Source organism: Mustela erminea, chromosome 13 (genome assembly GCF_009829155.1).
Source record: "Mustela erminea isolate mMusErm1 chromosome 13, mMusErm1.Pri, whole genome shotgun sequence".
Classification (NCBI taxonomy): Eukaryota; Metazoa; Chordata; class Mammalia; order Carnivora; family Mustelidae; genus Mustela; species Mustela erminea.
Window position 1 is genome coordinate 92,189,237 of NC_045626.1, and position 16,313 is coordinate 92,205,549.

At 65.1% G+C, this 16,313-nt stretch overlaps 1 protein-coding gene across 1 annotated transcript; it reads right to left on the reverse strand.

The window, feature by feature from the left end:
• Positions 1–8,443: 8,443 nt before the first annotated feature.
• LOC116572461 lies at positions 8,444–13,238 on the reverse strand. Its single transcript, XM_032311548.1, has 4 exons — positions 13,045–13,238; positions 12,114–12,195; positions 9,628–10,024; positions 8,444–9,163 (listed from the first exon to the last, which is right to left on the reverse strand). Exons 3-4 carry the CDS (start codon positions 9,998–10,000, stop codon positions 8,658–8,660), a joined length of 879 nt encoding a protein of 292 aa, XP_032167439.1. The 5' UTR covers positions 10,001–10,024; positions 12,114–12,195; positions 13,045–13,238; the 3' UTR covers positions 8,444–8,657.
• Between the last annotated feature and the right edge of the window lie 3,075 nt (positions 13,239–16,313).

The window sequence follows — 16,313 nt, forward strand, 5'->3', positions numbered from 1 at the left end:
CAGAGGGGAGCTCAGGGGGCTTCGGGCGGGGGTTGGGCGGCATCATGTGGGAGGTCGGGGGGCATCCGGCTGATCACAGGTGTGCTTCTCAGAGGGCTGCATAGTGAGCGTTCTAGGGAGAAATCAGAGGGGTCCCAACGATTCGTGGGCACACACAGCACACCCGGGGATTTCTGACCCTGAGGCCACAGCGCCTGGGCTGGGTGCTGGACGCCAGTCCTTCTGCCTTCGAGGGCTTTCAGCAGAAGCCTGTGGGATAAGGGCTGGCTGCTGGGGCCTCCAGTGGCCAGCATCAGGAGTGAGAGCCTGGGGCAGGCCGTCCCCGCTGGGCCCTGGTTCTTCACCCAGACCAGAGGACTTGGAAGAGTGCCGAGGGCAGTGCTGGACGCATCCCCGTTGGAGACAAGGACTGGGACCCAGGACCTGGGGGCAGCGGGCTCCACATAATGGGGCGGGCGTCTGACATCGTTTGACAACTTGACACAGACAAGGACAGTGCCGGCCACACCCCAGGCACTTTTCCTACAGTGGCTTGTATGACGCTTCCAGCAGCCCTGTCCACAGAGGCTATTTCCACCCCGTACTGAGATGGGCCCTGACGCAAGGCAAAGCGAGTCATTGACCCAAAACGGGGGGACCTGGGCTTGAATTCAGACCAGTCTGACTCAGGTCTGGAAAGAGGGACAGAAAGAGACAGAGACAGAGAGAGATAGAAAATGACAGAAAAAGTGATGGAGAGAGAAACAGAGAAAGAGAGAGAGAGACAGAATGAGACAGAGACAGAGAAACAGAGACACAGAGATGGAGAGATACGGCGACTAACAGACAGAGACAGAGAGAGGGAGAGAGCCAGAGCTAGAGAGATACAGAGACAGGACTGAGAGAGCGTGGCAGGCAGGTTGCCTTATGAGGAGGCCCTCCCCTTGCCCCCCAGGTCCCCTTCCTAGCTGCCAACCCTGGCAACCGCCTGGAGGAAGGCCAGCCCCCCAGCCCCGCGGCCCTGACCCGGCCCTGCCAGGGTTGGAGGGGTCCAGGCTGCAGGGCGCTGCTGCCATCTAGTGGGAGCACGTGGTCCTGCAGAACTCAGGGTGCACCCACCCGGCTCCCCTGGACACCCTCCCTGAGCGTGGGAAGGCTCACCCTTGACCCCCGACAGTCCGCGGTCAAAGCAACAAGTGACCACAGTAACTGCCGTTCCCGAGACAAGAGGCCGCTTCATGCCTGCCCTGTGCCCAGGGCCCACGGCACCGCCTCCCGCCGAGTTCCGTCAGCCTGTGCCAGGCCCTCACGTCCGCAGCTTTGAACAGCGCTGGTCAGGGGCTCCCAGACTGGCCTCAGTCTGTCCGGGTTGCTCTGATGCTTTCTCGTGGTTCTCTGTGGGTGTGGGTTTGGGGACGATCCTACAGAGGAGAAACACTTTCCCATTGGGACACCTCAGGGTCGTGTTGCCAAAGTGACCTTGACCCCAGGGCTAGGGCCCCTCCTGTCTTTCAGAAGTGAGTCACGTCCGTCAGCCCACCACACCCAAGAGGTGGGGCCGTCACCGTCACAGGGTCTCTGACTCTGGCGGGGCCTCCAGAGAGCCGCAGTGAGAACGTGGCTCTCCCCAGCAGGAGCGTGCCCCGGAGAAGTCACGGTTTGGGCTGAACAAGGCTCTGCCACATCCACGGAAGACCCAAGTGGGAACAGGAACAGAGCAGGTGGCGAGAGCAGACCGCTGGGTCCTGGTGAGGACCTGAGCAGGAAGCTGTGTGGGGCCGGGGGCTAGGAACGTCTCTGACAGCTCCTGAAACCAGAGGAAGCCTTGCGTCCCAGCGTGGGGACACCACTCTTGCCAGCCCTGCCCCCACCTGGCTGAAGCTGTGGAACAGCCCCCACACCCAGCATGGGCGAGGGTCTCAACCCCCCATCCCTAGGCCAGGGCAGGCGCACCCTGGGTGTAGAGCACAGCCAGGCCGTGAGTCTGGGGTCAGGACTCAGTACCCCAGGTGGCCAGGCTTCCGTGATTTCCCCCGGGGAAAGGGGCTTCCTGCAGCCTGTGGTGGTCTCCTGCTAGTCCCCCCAACAAGGAGAAGTTTCTGTGAAAGTCATAGCCACTGGGCTGGTAGGGGTGAGGGTCCTCCCAGGCTGAGGGTCCTCCCAGCCCACGGAAGCACGAGGAGCAACGTCCCCTCTGTCCGCTAGGTGTCGGTGTTGGCCGCGCTGTGTGCGGGGCCGCGGCAGCAATTCCCGAAAACCTGGAGGGACCACACGAGGCCTGGAGCTGGAGCACGGTGACTGCCCCCCTCCGCGGGCACGCGCCGGACTCTGTCCCCAAGCTCTCACCGCAGCAGGCCGGCTGCTTGGCCAAGCTGGTGCCCCCTGGGCTGCCCCTCCCGCCCCCAGTAAAGAGAGGGGCTCAGACTGGAGCCCATGGAGCACCCCCACCCCTCGCACCCCTGCCCCCGGGGAGGGTCTCCCCGCTCATCTCCAGCCACGCCTGCCCAGGGCCTGGGTGTTTGGGACTCAGTCTCCCAGGCGGCCAGGCTTCTGGGATTTCAGGTCTGCTGTGGGCTGTGCTCCTGCAAGCCCCTGGGGTGCTCCCAGCCCCGGGAAGCCCTGAGCCGGTGGACACGGTGTCCGCCCGCCCTCGTCTGATGCCACCCAGCGTGAGTGCAGTGACCTGGGGAGGGGCGGGATCCTCCGGGAGCTAGAGGCCCCAGTTCTCCGTTAACCCGTGCAGCTCTGGGTGTGAATCGCGGGCCTGGTCCGGTCCAGCGGAGCTTTGACTGTGGTGGCCTCAGGCAATGACTCCCGCCCAGGGCCCACTGACCTTGGGGAGGAGGAAACAAAGTCTGGTTGATCTGGTCCTGGGCCCGGAGCGGCCCATCAGTCACGGAGCACGCAGCCCGCGGACACCCGTCCTGAGATGGGTCGGGGCTGGGGGGACACGCAGAAGGACGAGAGGGAAGGAGAGAGGCCGAAGCCATCCTCTGCGGCCCCCAGCCTCCCCGTGCTCCCCCGGCGGCTGCTCAGCCCCCAGGGGCCCCCATCCCTCGAGGCCCAGACACTTTGGGGATCGCTTTGGGGCAAAGCTGCCCCCGTGTTACAGGGGAGCAGGCCAGACCAGAGCCCTCGGCAGACCCTCCAGGTCCGTCCTCCGGGGAAACGCACCCTGTGGCCAGACTAGCTGGCCTCCAGGATCAGCGAGGAAGGCAGGGTCTCCGTGGTGGTCGGGTCTCGGCTCCCCACAACGCGGGGGGAGACTCCGCAGGCTGAGGGCATGTGCTGCCCTCCAGGGCTCGGTGGACAGGGCCCCTCACTGTCCCGCTCCAAAAGGGGACAGAGGCAACGCTGATCCGAGGCTCAGCCCTACGGAACGCCTGACCAGCAGACTAACTAAAGGCCTGGGGAAATGGTCTCAGGGCGTCCGGGGGCTCTGACCCCAGCCAGCCTCATTGCCCTGCTTCCTTGAACAGAAGCGTCGCCAAGGGCACACTGGCGGTGCAGTCTACCACCAGGCCCGGCCAAAGATCGTCTGCACGTTTGGGTCAGAAAGACAGCGTTTTGGAGAACCTGCCAGCACTCCGGGGTTCCTGACGGGTCTGTGCGTCTCACCCCCTGCACACTCTGTGAGACCCACGCTTTGCACCAGCGGCCTCAAGCGGGCCAGGGGAGCCGTCGCCAGTCACCGGGATCCAGCCCGAGGGACCCGGCAGCCAGGGGCTCTGCTCCCGAGAGGCCGGGGTGCACTGTCCCCAGCTTCAGATGCGTAGGAAATCTCTGTGCCTTCCTTCATTTATTGGAGGAGGCAGGGACTATTATGGGTCATTTCGTCGCCGTGGCAACACCGGGGTCTGAGCGCTGGGAGAGACCTGATTAGGCCATCGTGACTGTGGTGACGGGAAGGGACAGGGACAGCAAATCAATGGGTCCTGACGGCTGCGCCCAGCTGGCTGCCGGGAAGGCTCCAGGCAGGGGGTTAACAGGGTCCCAGCGGCAGCTCACGCCCCACGGGAAACTGATGAGGCGGCGGGACACGGGGGCCTGCCCGTCCATCCGACCACCGTCTGTCCAGTAACAAGCCTCCTGCGGGGGAGGGGGGACGCGGCGGCTGCCCTCCCGGGACACTGCCCCAGCGCGACGCTGTGCATCTCAGGTGGGGCCCTCCTCACCGACACCCCGGTCTCCCAGGACCTCACACGCCTCGTGAGAAATCAGGAAAAAACCCACACGTGTTACAACATCGCTAGTGGCCCCTGAGTCCAAGACGGCGCCTGGTCCTGTTTCGGGGTCACGCTGTTCCCGTCCTGTCCCCGGACGATCGTCCTTCTGGGTACGGACAGTAACACGGGCCCTGCTGACACTGCTGTGCTCTGTGCCACGGGCAGGTAACCCGACAGGGGTACAGTCACTCCCTGTCACCCGGAAGAGCAAACGGCCCGCACGGTCGGTGAGGGCCGAGGGCAGAGGCAGCTGGCCGTCTTGTTGCTGACTGGGGGGTCCATGTGTGGCCGCCCGGCCTGTGGTCCAACCCTCTTCGGGCCCGCACTCGCGGGTGGCGTCCAGCCCCAGGCAGTATCCGTGGAAGGAAAGGGGAAGCCGTCCCCGGCTCTTGCAGCGGCGCCCAGGAGCAGAGAGAGCGGGCCTGCTGGGGGCTCACCCTGGTCCGCGCGCCCCCGGGCCCTCTGGTGGAGCCTCTGCTCTCCCGTCCACAGGGCAACAAATCAGGGCTCCAAACAAAGCAAGAAGGAGGAGGCCGCCCCACAGGTCTCGACGCCTAGCACAGGAGTGGCCAACTCTCTGCTGGGCTCTGGGAGTGGCGGCCCTTGGGCCGGGCCGGGGGCTGCCCAGAGGACCCTGACCGAGGGGACGCCCCAGGACGGGAGCGAGGGCGCATGCGGCAGCCTGGTCCTCTCCTACCACGATGGAGCCGTGACGAGTGACCCTGCAGATCTGGGGAGACCCACGACCCCGTGGGCAACTTCCGCGTCCCTTCACAAACACCTGGGCAATGTCTGGCAGTCCGGAGCGAGAGCGCAGGACGGGGGAGCCCCGCCGCACCCCTGCGGACTGTCAGTGGGGAGCCTAAGAACTCACCATCAATCCTGGACGCTCTTCTCCCTTTGTACGTAGTCCTGGTGGGGGTCCAGCCTCTTCTCTTCCTCCCGAAGCGTCCCTACTAAACTCGTGTCTCTGAGTTAGGGGACTAGAAGGAGCCATCTCTGCATGTGGTCCCCCCGTGTGGTCCCTCCATGTGGCCTCTCCACGTGGCCTCTCTGTGTGGCCCCTCCACAGTCTGGGCGGCTGAATTCCTTACGTACCAATTCAGGGCTCCCATGAGGGCACACATGGAGGCAGCCAGACCTTCTGAGCTGGCCAGGGCGGGGGCGGGCAGGGCGCCGACAGAACAGTCTGGGCCCCTGGGGGCTGAAGGCGCCAGGACCCAGGGCCCCAGACGTACCTTGACCTCTCCCTTTGACTCCCGCGTTTTTCGGACATGCGCACACTGTGGCTGGAACAGGACCGGGGTCCCAGAGTGGCCGGGTTCTGTTTGGGGTTGAGTATGCCCAGACCCAGCCCTTGCCGGGGGCTCCCCTCCTGCAAACAGACAAGAGGGAAGACACCGCTTGGCCCAGAGAGGTGCGCACAGCCAGCGACCCAAGCAACCCCTCATCACCCCAGACCTGGCTAAATCCTAAATGGGAGGACGGGTTAGACCATCTCGGGAGCTTGGGACGGGCAGCTGGGGGTCCCCAGGCAGTCGGCTCTGTGGCTTCCTTCCCTGAGCCTCTCTCCTGGGGCTCACTCAGAAAGACGGTCACACCGAGCTCTGCAATCTCCCTGAGCCGTCCTGGTGAGCATGCGGCGCCCACGGGAGTGGCCCGTGAGCCCAGCCCCTCCTGCTCCAGGCACCGCGGGGGCACACATACCCTCGTGGGCACGTGCACACAGGGGCAGGCATCACAGCACTCAGTCATGCAGATGCTGAAGCAGAGCAGGGAAATCGCGCTGCAGAGGGGACCCCGGGCAGCGTCCCCCATGCGCCAGTCCCACCTGCTTGCTGCCCGTGGACAGCCCCTCCTGCCACCCCCCGCCCGGAGTCCCAGGCCCGACTTCGGTTGGTGCTGCATGAACCCCGAGCTCACCCACGGCTCCAGACGTTAGGCACTGCTGCCAGCCCCGAGGCTGGGCAGGGGCTGTGTCCACTCAGTGCCCGACTGGCCCAGAGGCAGCGGTGGTTCTAGACGGGGACCCTGGAGCTCTCAGCAAAAGGGTAAGCATGCTGGCTGCCCATGGAACCAGGCAGGATGATGCGGTGTCCCCAGGAGCTCACAAGAGTCCAAATCACCTCGGGGAAGCGCTTCCTGCCTGGCTCTGCCGCCCGCTGTTGGGCCGTGGGCGCCTTACTTACCAGCTCGGTGCCTGCTCCCCACGTGTGGAATGGGGTTAAGAACAGACGTACATCTCAGGGACCCGTGGCATTCAGTGACCGGTCTGTGAACCACGCTCGGAACGTGGCCGCTGTCATCACCGCGGCAGAAGGACAGACCAAGGACAAAAGCCACGTAGCCAATCCATGGGGCTAAGGCGCCGCCCAGAATGCCATGGAGAGACGGCCCCCCTCAGCTGCTGCCCAGGGGAAAGGCCAACATGCGCCACTGGGGTAGTCAAAGCACGTCCTCCACAGCCACGGCTGGAGGAGAGGCAGCGGCCTCGGCCCCAGTGCCCAGGAGCAGCCTCCAGGCCCCAGGCTCTGGCCCCCTCACAGCTAACCAGATTTCCTCATCAAGAGAGAAAAGCTGTGACTTTGTACCAGCGCATCTTTGTCTGCAGGGCTGAGTTCCTACGAGGGGAGAGCCAGACAGGAGGCTGAAGGGAAGGAGCCGGCGTTGATAGACTCCGGAGTCAGACCCCGACAGGTTCAGATTGATTCTGCAGCCTGAGAAAATTAAACGCACGGGGAATTGGATTTATGCCCTGTTACGTGTCGCTGCTTCCTGGTGTCTATACCCAAAGCTGTTAGAACAGTGATCTTCAGAGATGCACGGAAATTGTGTGTGAACAGACCAGCGAGCCGTCCCGGGGGGCAGCGCGGGCTCCTTCCGCGGGAGGCGGGCCCGAGGCGGCACCTGCGTGGCGGACAGCGGCGCGAACACCTTGCGTTACAGCTGTACTTTAATCAGAGCGTCTAAAAGTACAAGCAAACCCCAGGCTTGGAGCCACTTCTCCAAGGGTGGGGTCACTCCGGCCCCCCAGAGGCGGGCTCTGGGGCTGCCGGCCCCGGGGGGCTCGGGGTTTGGGGTGCGGAGGGCAGGATCCGCCTGGATCCAGGATGCGCTCAGAGGAGGATCCGCCCCTTCCACAGGACAGGGCCCACAGGGTGCCCACGACCGGGAAGGCTCGCATGCCCGCGGGGTCAGAGCTGTGCCCCCACCCCAGCTGTCTGGCCCTGCACCCCTGTGGATGCCCCACTGTGCCTCTCCCTGTCTCTGAGGGGCCCAGGAGTAAGCAGTTTTGAGCCTCCCCAAGGAACAGCCCCACGAACGCTGCCCCCAGACTGGAGGGGAGAGGCAGAGCCCGGTCGTGGCGGGGGGGTAGGGGTAGGGCTCGCAGTGGGGCTGCAGTAGACTCTGTCCCCCGCACCCCGTGCGTGCACACGCCACCCCCTCCTGCTTCCCCGTGTCCAGACTCAGCCAGCGGAGGCTTTCACTCTGCGTTCGCCAGGGAGTCGGGACCCCAAGCTGACGCAGCTCTCCACCATAGCCAAAGCGGGAAACGCCGTGACCGGGACTTTGAAGGCTCAAAGCCGTCCACGCAGCCAGGCCCAACTTCAGGAAGCAGGGGCACGTGTCTAGAGAAAGAGGCCAAATGATGTGCGGAGCAGCTCCAAAGACTCCGGTGGTCCTGTTCCAGACCGGTGAATCCTGCCGGCGTGTCCCATGTGTCGGCCGCACGGAGCCGGGGCCCGCGGCGGATGCCTGCCTGGCGGGGTGCTTTCCGGGCCCACTAGGGGCACCTGCCGTCTGAAGACCCCTCAACCGAGAAGACACACTGTTTCCTCCACCTGCTCGGTGCCCCAGAATGTACGTGAGCCCGTCTCCTGGCTTGGGGCCAGGGGCGCGTCCCAGTGCGGGCACGGTCTGGGGCACGACCCACACGCCCTCAGGCCTGGCTGGATCTGGGGGTCTGGAGACCGGTCGGCCGTCCCGGCACTGAGGGGCGCAGTATCTGCAGCCTCCTCGTCCCTCCTCCCTGCTCCGCTGAGCCCGGCTCCTGCGCAGCCACAGCTGCACTCACCCTCCTCCCCACCCCCTTCCCGCTCCCCTTCTCCCCGCCCACCTCCACCCGCTGGCCCAGGGCCTGTGGCTGGCCTCCACCCCTGCCTCTGGCCCCACCCCCTCTCTCACTGTGTGCGCAGACCTTCCTCTCCGTCTGCCACGTGGGCGGGCGTGCCCTGCCACTGTCCAGGGTACGCGTTGATCAGTGCCCGTGCCTGCACCAGCCAGGGTGAGCTAGGCTCCATCCCCGGACGTCGATGACTTGAGGACTGCTTCTCACTCAAGCACAGCGGGTCCTGGGGGCGCTCAGACCCTCGGTCAGCACACCCCGCCACAGGTGTGGGGCCAGAAAGGCCGCGAGGCCCCCACCTCCCGGGTCCTTGGGTTTCCCCGCACTCACGGGCCCCAGAGAGGGGACTCAGGAGGCAGGGGCCAGAGCCAGTGGTTTTTACCAGCTCTCTGAATTTTTTGCAAGAACGGATTCAGGCAATAACTAGCGGAGTTAAAAAATGCTTCTCGTGAGTTTTCAAGGAGAAAACAGGGAAGACAGGTTGGGAGTCGCTCGAGGCTGCAGGGTGCTCCCCCTGCACAACGGGGCGAGGGGGGAAGCCGGAGGAGCCGGAGGGAGGCGGTCCCCCCAGCGGTCAGGCCGGCCGTGTCCTGCCCTCTCCTTGCTTCCCGGCTCTCAGCCGAGCCTCGCGGGAACAGACACGCCGGGCAGGCCCGCGGATTGTTTCCTCCGGTGTGCTGGGGATTTCGAGTCCTCGTCCGCATCCTGTGGGACACAGAGACGGGGACCACCTGAGGCCCGCTGAGGGCCCAAGACCCCCTTCTGTGGGCCGGGCTGGATTTGCCCTGTGCCCCCGTGCCCCGTGTGCTCCCAGCCCTTGATTGAGGGCCTGCTGGAGAGGATCCAGATGCTACAGATGCAGCGGTGAGGGGGGACAGGGGCGCACAGAGACACCCCCGTTGTCCCCAGAGCACGGGAGGAGGGGCGACAGAGGACACGGCGGGTGGGCGGGGACGGACCCTGTGGGTTCCAGCATGCAGGAAAGGAAGGTGCCGGGAGGGGAAGGTTAGGCAGGTGACCTGTGGAGGTGAGCAGCGAGCTCCCCCCACCGCTCCGGGGGAAGCACCCCAGGCAGAGCCAACAGCCCGCGCGCCCAGGCCCGGAGACAGAAGCACGGGGAAGGTGGGAAGACAGTAGCCGCGTCTGGGGCTGGGGAAGAGGGCGCTCAAGGTGGGCCGGCCAGAGGGGGCTGCGGGAGGGCGTCTGCTGGGCTCGGGGCGGACAGGGGCTGGGGCTGCTGGGAGGGAGTAGGGGCCCACGTACGGTGGTTATTGCTGCTGGCAAATGACCCCGAACCTGGCAGGCGGTGTTGGGGGACCGAGGTCCACCTGGAGGCTCCACCGGGGAAGCAGGCCCTGCTGACCTGACCCACGGGCCCTGTGGCGGGGTTCAGCTCCTTGCTGGCCGGCAGCGGGACGCTGTCCTCGGTCCCCTGTCTGTGGGCCTCTCCCAGGGTGGCTCTCAAGGGGGTGGCCACTGGCTTCATCAGACAGAACAGGACGCAGAGCCGGAAGGAGAAACGGACCCAGCCAGTGTTTATAAGGTGATGCAGGAGTGAGGCCCATCGCGGGCACCATGGCTGGTCATCCGTCCCCCACACACGGATGGGCACAGCCCAGACACGGGGCAGCAGTGGGTCTCCTGAGAAGAGCCTGGAACTTGCGCGCATCTTGAAGGTGCTGCAAACAGGATTCTTGGGCCAAGAGACCAAGAGAGGCGTCTTGGCTTTCGGCCTGGTGATGAGGCCGCGCTGACCTGAGCTGAGGCCAACCAGGCCCCCCCATCTGGGGTCCCTCCCCACAGAGGAGAGAGGTGTGGAGGGGCGTGGAAAACCCCAAGACCCAGAGCCCCCGAGGGCAGAACCCGCCCAACGCCCCTAACCCGCCAGTGGCCTCGGACCTCATGACCACGGTCCCTGCAAGTAGAAGAGTTAATCTCCACAGGAAGGGGGAGCCGCAGATGCTTGGGGGAGGTGCCTGGGTCCCTAAACCAGCTGACCCTCTCCCTTAATCCGGATTGCAGACTGAAGGCTGTGGCAGGGTAGGGAAGTGGTTGTTAAGGTTAGGGATGACATCTCCACTCCCGCAGTCGCCCAGGGCAACAGTGGGTGCTGGATGCTGGAGCCTGGATCCCTGCCCACGGTGCGTCCAGACATCCAGGCAGTGGCCGCTAGCCTGCTCTGCCCACCCCGAGAGGGAATCTGGGGCTGCGGCCGCCGGCGCCCGCCTGGTGTAGCTTCCGTGAAAAGCAGCCCCCAGACCGAGTGTTGAGCCCCCGGCGTGGGAGACGCGATTTCAGGGAAACTGAGCCACGGCAGCACCCTCTGTGACCTCCGGAGGCCAGAAAGAACAGAAGCAATCCTCCGCGGGAACGCCAGTCCCGGAGGGGCGGCCCCCAGGAAAGCTTTCTGTCGGCTGCACCTGTGTGCTCCCCGCCCCCCCCATTCTGCAGGTGGCTCCCACACCCAGCCACCTCCCTCCCGGACCCCGGTCACTCCAGGGCACTTGCACTGTGCGGGGCCAACCTGTGACGAACCTCCCGCCCCAGGATGAAGGTCCCAGAGGCCCTTGTGTGTGAGTCACATCCCAACTCCTAGGGAGGAACTGGGGGGGGCGGGGAGGGCATGTGGGGTCACGACAGGAGGGGGCTGAGCATGGCGGGAAGCTCTCGGTGGGCACCGCTGAACCACATCAGGCCCTGGGGGGCAGAGGCTGGTTAGTCCCTGTTCTCAGACACAAGCCCAGCTGCTCCACCGGCCCGGCCTGCCAGCGCCCAGCCCGGCCCCACTCTCTGTCCCGTAGCCAGAGGCTGGTCACCCCTACACCCCAGACCCGTGCACCGTCCACTGGGGAGGGAGTGGCTGCTCGGAGGGAGGGAGTCCTCGGGGCTGTGACCGCTGGGATGGGGCCTCTCCTTGGTGGGGCCTCTTCGTGTGGCGGCTCTGGGCGTTCCCAGCCCGTGGGCTCCAGAGGCTCCTGAGTTCTTCCCAACAGCTTCTGGATGACGGTGCCCCACGCAGGTGAAGCAGGCGGCGAAGGAAGCATCTGGGCCAGAGCCCGCGTGAGAAAACCCTGCCGAGACCACACCTGGGCCTGGAGAAGCCACACGTGGCCCAGGTGCCCGGAACTTCCCAGGGCTCGGGGCAGAGCCCACCAGGTGGCAGTGTGGGGACATCCCACGGGGCCCAGCCTCTGAGCCCTGGTGGGGCCAGGCCCACGGGGGCGGGACGCCGAGGCCTGCGGACAGGGGCCCGCACTCCGTGGGCCGTGGGTCGGCAGGCCTCCCGCTCCAGGCTTCGGCAGCAGGAGTCAGGCCACGCCGCAGTGCATGCATTCCTGGGCCTGTGCCCCTGAGCACCCCTGGGACAAAGGCCCGGCTCCACCCGGCTTTCTGCACCCCAGACGCTGGCGCCTGGAACCGCCACCGAGCTGGGAGGAGGCCCAGGCCATGTGGGAGGCCGGTGTCCTGCTGAGGCCGCCGCTGACAGCCAGCTGGCTCTCACAGAGCTTGACCCCAGGATGCAAGCCAGAGCCACCCCCCCGCACGCCCTGCCCAAATCCACAAACCGGGTCAGTGCCGGTGCTGCTGGGTGCTACCAAGTCCGGAACCACAGACAAGCGCGTCTGCTCCCCACGGGGCCTCTCGTGCGTTCTCCACGACTCTGCCCGTCCCACAGGGCGCTCGTGTGGGGGGGATTCAGTAACTATTCACGTGTATCGTACGGGGTTGTACGGTCTTCCCCACACATGTGTGTCCCCTGGAATCTCAGAACGTGACGTTACCTGGAAAAGTGTGTTGCAGATCTCATCCGTGCAGATGAGGTCCTCCTGGATGAAAGTGGGCCCTGAGTCCAGGAGCGGGGTCTTACGAAGGGAGGAAGCAGACACACGGGGAAGGCATGGAGAGTCGCCGCGTGTCCCGGGGGCGGGGGAGGAGGGGTGCGTCTACAGGCCAGCAACACCAAGGCCACCTCAGCTGCCAGGAGCCGGGAGGGGCCAGAGGGACACTCCTGGAGCCTCCAGAGGAAGGGAGTCCTGCCTACACCTCGGTTGAGGCTCTGGCCCCAGAACAGCAGCCGAGACGCCCCCCCGAGCATGAGAGGCCATGGGATGGTCCCTGCCCTTCGTCCTGAGCCCACGAGAACTCTGCCGCTCTGGATTCCAAGTGGGATGAAGCAACAGTAAAATCCAGCCTGCCGTTGGGTCCACCAGTTCCCAGCAGGGAGCACTAGAAAGCCCCTTCCTCCCCAGGGGTAGGGTACTGTTCTCCCAGTGGGTTTGCACAGCACCTGAACCCAGCGACCCCCCCCCCCAGGAGGATGCAAGCCCTCAACCAGCCCAGGGGGTCACACTGCCGCTGGCCAGTTCCCCAGCTGCCACGCCGAGCCCCTGTGCCAGCCGCGAAGCTCTGCCTGTCGGGTGGGCATCGCCCCAGACACCCCCACCGCAGGCCGGCCGGCAGCCCACCCACCCACCTCCCTTTCCTGGGCACAAGCAGGACCCGCCCTCACCGCCTGCATCTCCAGAACCAGGGCTCAGAGGCCACCCCCCTCCTCCGGAGAGACGTTGCCAAGTGGGGCCCGGGGGGCTGGGCTGCAGCTGTGTCGGGGGGCTTTCCTTCCAGAGCAAGGCCTCTGAGCCTCACTTCCTCCCTGCCGTTGGGAGTTGTGCCAAAGGCACTAAACGGGAGCCCCGCCTCTCGACCTGCCCCCACCTCCGCAGAGCAGAGGCCGGCGGTCCATGCCCAGACAAAGCCCGGCAGAAGCCAGGGGCCAGGCCCCCGTGCTTGTGCAGGTCCGTGTGCTCCGACAGAAAGGCCCGCCCAGGCTGGATCTTCCGAGGTCCAAGGTCGGGGGATGTCTGTCCTGCCAGCTCCCAGAGTCCCGGGCTCAGCGCCGCACAGCTGGGCGCCGCTCACCCCGCCCCCACCCCGCCCCGGCCGGGCAGGAGGGACACAGGCTTCTCCAGCGTGCTGGGGTGAGGAGGCCAGCCCCAGGGCCTGCCAGAATGCACTTGTGCCCTGCAGAGGCCTTCCTGGTAGCCCTGGCCTCCCCCACCCCCGCAGGCATCTGTCTCTGCACGGAAGGAAGCTCCGGCGGGAGGAGGAGCAAGCCCAGAAAGAAAGAGGAGGGAGAAAACGTCCGGAGAAGTGGGGCATGTGCACGTTAGGGCCTCTCCCGCACCCTGCGGATCACCGCGGCCGGCCTTCTGCCCCAGCCCTTGTGGTGGTGAGAACAGCCCTACTCACCAGCCTCCCTCGGGATTAACTCAGCACCCCATGCTGTCACCGCAGCAACGGGTGTGTGAATAATAGTGATTTGCCAAATTTTGTGTGTTATGTTGCCCACCTGCCGTCATGGCTCGATGCGGGGCTGGGGCGGCTGGAGGGCTGAGTCATTAACCGCTGATTAACAGTCTTCTGCAAGGTAGTCACAAGCCCCCCAGCCTGGGATCGGTGGGCCTTCCTGAGGTCCAAGGGGGAGCTTCCAGGAGCTGGATCTGAGCTCACGGGGCCCCTCTGCCTGCCCTCCTTCCAAGTAATGACCCCGACTCCTCCAAAGGAAGATGGGATCCAACCCTGTGGTTGGAGCATTTAAAGAGCCCTTTTTGAGGGTATCATCCCCAAGTCCACCCACCCCAACACTGCAGGCTCTGTAGGGCTACGGGGATGGGTCCTTCCTGGAGTGGGCTGGCGTGTGGCGGGTGAACACAGGCCCCGACTTGTGGCCAAATCCCATCTACGGCTGCCCTGCTGTTCGGGAAACACTCCAGGGCCACCTCTCTCGGACTCCCTGCCCACCGTCTGCCACGCTAGCCAGCCAGTCCTGTGGGGTGTCCCCCAGCCCCCGGGTCCCCAGCCTGCGCGGGCCACAAGGAAGGAATGCTCACTGCACATTGCTTTCGGGGACACGGGGTTTCCGGCTCTTGCCCGTCTGGGTGTCCCAGCTCCCCTGGGCCTCGCCTGCATGGCTGTAAACCCTGTTTGTAAGATTTCTTGACTTGGATTCTTTCCTACCGGGTAGCCGGGGAGAGACGGCAGGAACCCAGGTCCTCACTGAGTCCTCTCCCGGGAAACCTCGTGGGCATCTCCTCCGCTCCGCCCAGCCCACAACACCTACGCCACCGTCAACAGCGCCCCAGATCCCAACCCAGAAGCCACCGTCATCCCCACGGCAACACCCCCGGCCCTGGAGCCACCCTGTCCGGGGAAGGGGGTGGTGGGGGGACCCGCCGTGCAGTCCGCGGGACCCAGCGCACAGGAAAACAGGGCCATTATGGGCCCCGCATGGGAAGTGTCTCTTTGCTCCCCGTCCCTGTCTGCTGTTTCCCACTTGGCATTTCATGTCATTCTCACTAAATGAAAGAGTTACAATTGCTAGCATGGATTTTGCCGTCCAGGTTGCGGTGAGGTTTGCCAGCTTTCCGAGCCCACATGGGAGCGTGTAACCCACACCCCAGGTCACCGAAACCCCAGAGTTCACTGTGCAGCTCGGCCCTGACCGTGCCTCCAGCTGCCAAAGAGAGAATGCAAGCCTGTCCGGGGACAGTCACGGGACGAAGACGTCCTGCAAACTCGGAGCCTGACGGCTGCTGGCAAATATCGAGGTTTGGGGTTTTTTCTTAAGATTTTATTGATTTATTCATCTGACAGACAGAGATCACAAGTAGGCAGAGGGGCAGGCAGAGAGAGAGGAGGAAGCAGGCTTCCTGCTGAGCAGAGAGCCCGATGTGGGCTCGATCCCAGGACCCTGAGATCATGACCTGAGCCGAAGGCAGAGGCTTAACCCACTGAGCCAACCAGGCGCCCCTGAAAACAGCGAGTTCTGATGGGAGCTGTGAGGCTCAGCAGGCCAGCAGGGCAGGACACAGCTGCCACTGAGGAGAATGCGTTCCCAGAGGCCCAGAGGTGGGCCACGCCAGGCCACGCGGGGGCTTTCGCCGAGGCCACAGGGTTGCTCACGGTGGGGGGGGGGGGCTGGGAGGGCTGGGTGGTCTGCACACAGAAGGAGTCCCCTGGACGGGCTGCTCACCACCCCTGGGAGTCGGCTAGTCCCCGGAGGGACGGCCCCTCCAGGGTCAGCGCGCGTCTCCCCCATCCTCCGTCATACAGAGAACAGAAGACGCAGCGGGCATGAGGGAGATGTCCGTGGGACCCGTGTGGACCCTCCCAGGGGCCCAGAGCCCAGCCCTCCCACATGGGCCAGTCCTGGGACCTGACCATCACCAGCTCCTGCCAGCAGGGGCAGAATGGGGGGGGGGTCGTCGGACGAGGCATCCCTCCTCCTGCAAGCTCTCACCACCATCCACAGCAGATGGGTGACCCCTAAGAAATTAAACATTGGGACACTTGTGTTTCCTGCATCAGGATGTAGCCTCCTGACCCCCACCAGCCCTGCCGGCAGCCAGGGGAGGGGCAGTGCCTCCCCCAGAAACTGGGGGGGGTACCCCGACCCCTCTGCCCATGCCCAGGCCCCTGCGGGGGAAGCCAGCCAGCATCTAGGACCCCAGGAAAGGGAGCCAGTAGTCAGGAACCTGTCCCAGCGAGGGCCCTGGCCTGGGCACCCTCTCCTTTGTCCCATCGAACTTCATCACAAAACAAACACCGAGACAAAATTAATCAAGTTCTCATGACTTCAACCAGAGAGCACTGAAGTCCAGCAAGATGTCTTCAAGGTGGGCTGTGTGCTGACCCCGGGGGGCGGCTTTGGAGAGATAGCTTGGGTTAACGATCCCAGGAGAGCTCTGGGTCCCCACAGAGGAACCGCCGTGCAAAGACCCTGTGGTTGCCGGGGGGACAGGGTGGGGGGGATGCTGTGCGCTAAGAATACTGCCAGAGGCAACAGGTGCGTCCAAAATGCAAATCGCAGGGCAGCTGGCCGGGGGTGGGGCCAGGGAGAGGTGCCTCCAAGTGTCGTGGGAAGGAGCACGGAAAGAGACCACAGCAGGGCAGGAGAGGGGGCTGCTGGCCGAGTGCTGGGGTGC

Excerpts from the sequence above, each read along its gene's own strand:
- LOC116572461 (XM_032311548.1), bottom strand. The coding sequence starts at position 10,000 with ATGCGCGCAAGTTCCAGGCTCTTCTCAGGAGACCCACTGCTGCCCCGT. Across the intron at positions 9,164-9,627 it reads CCCCCAACACCGCCTGCCAG|CAGGCCCTCAATCAAGGGCT; the intron begins GTTCGGGGTCAT and ends GATCCTCTCCAG.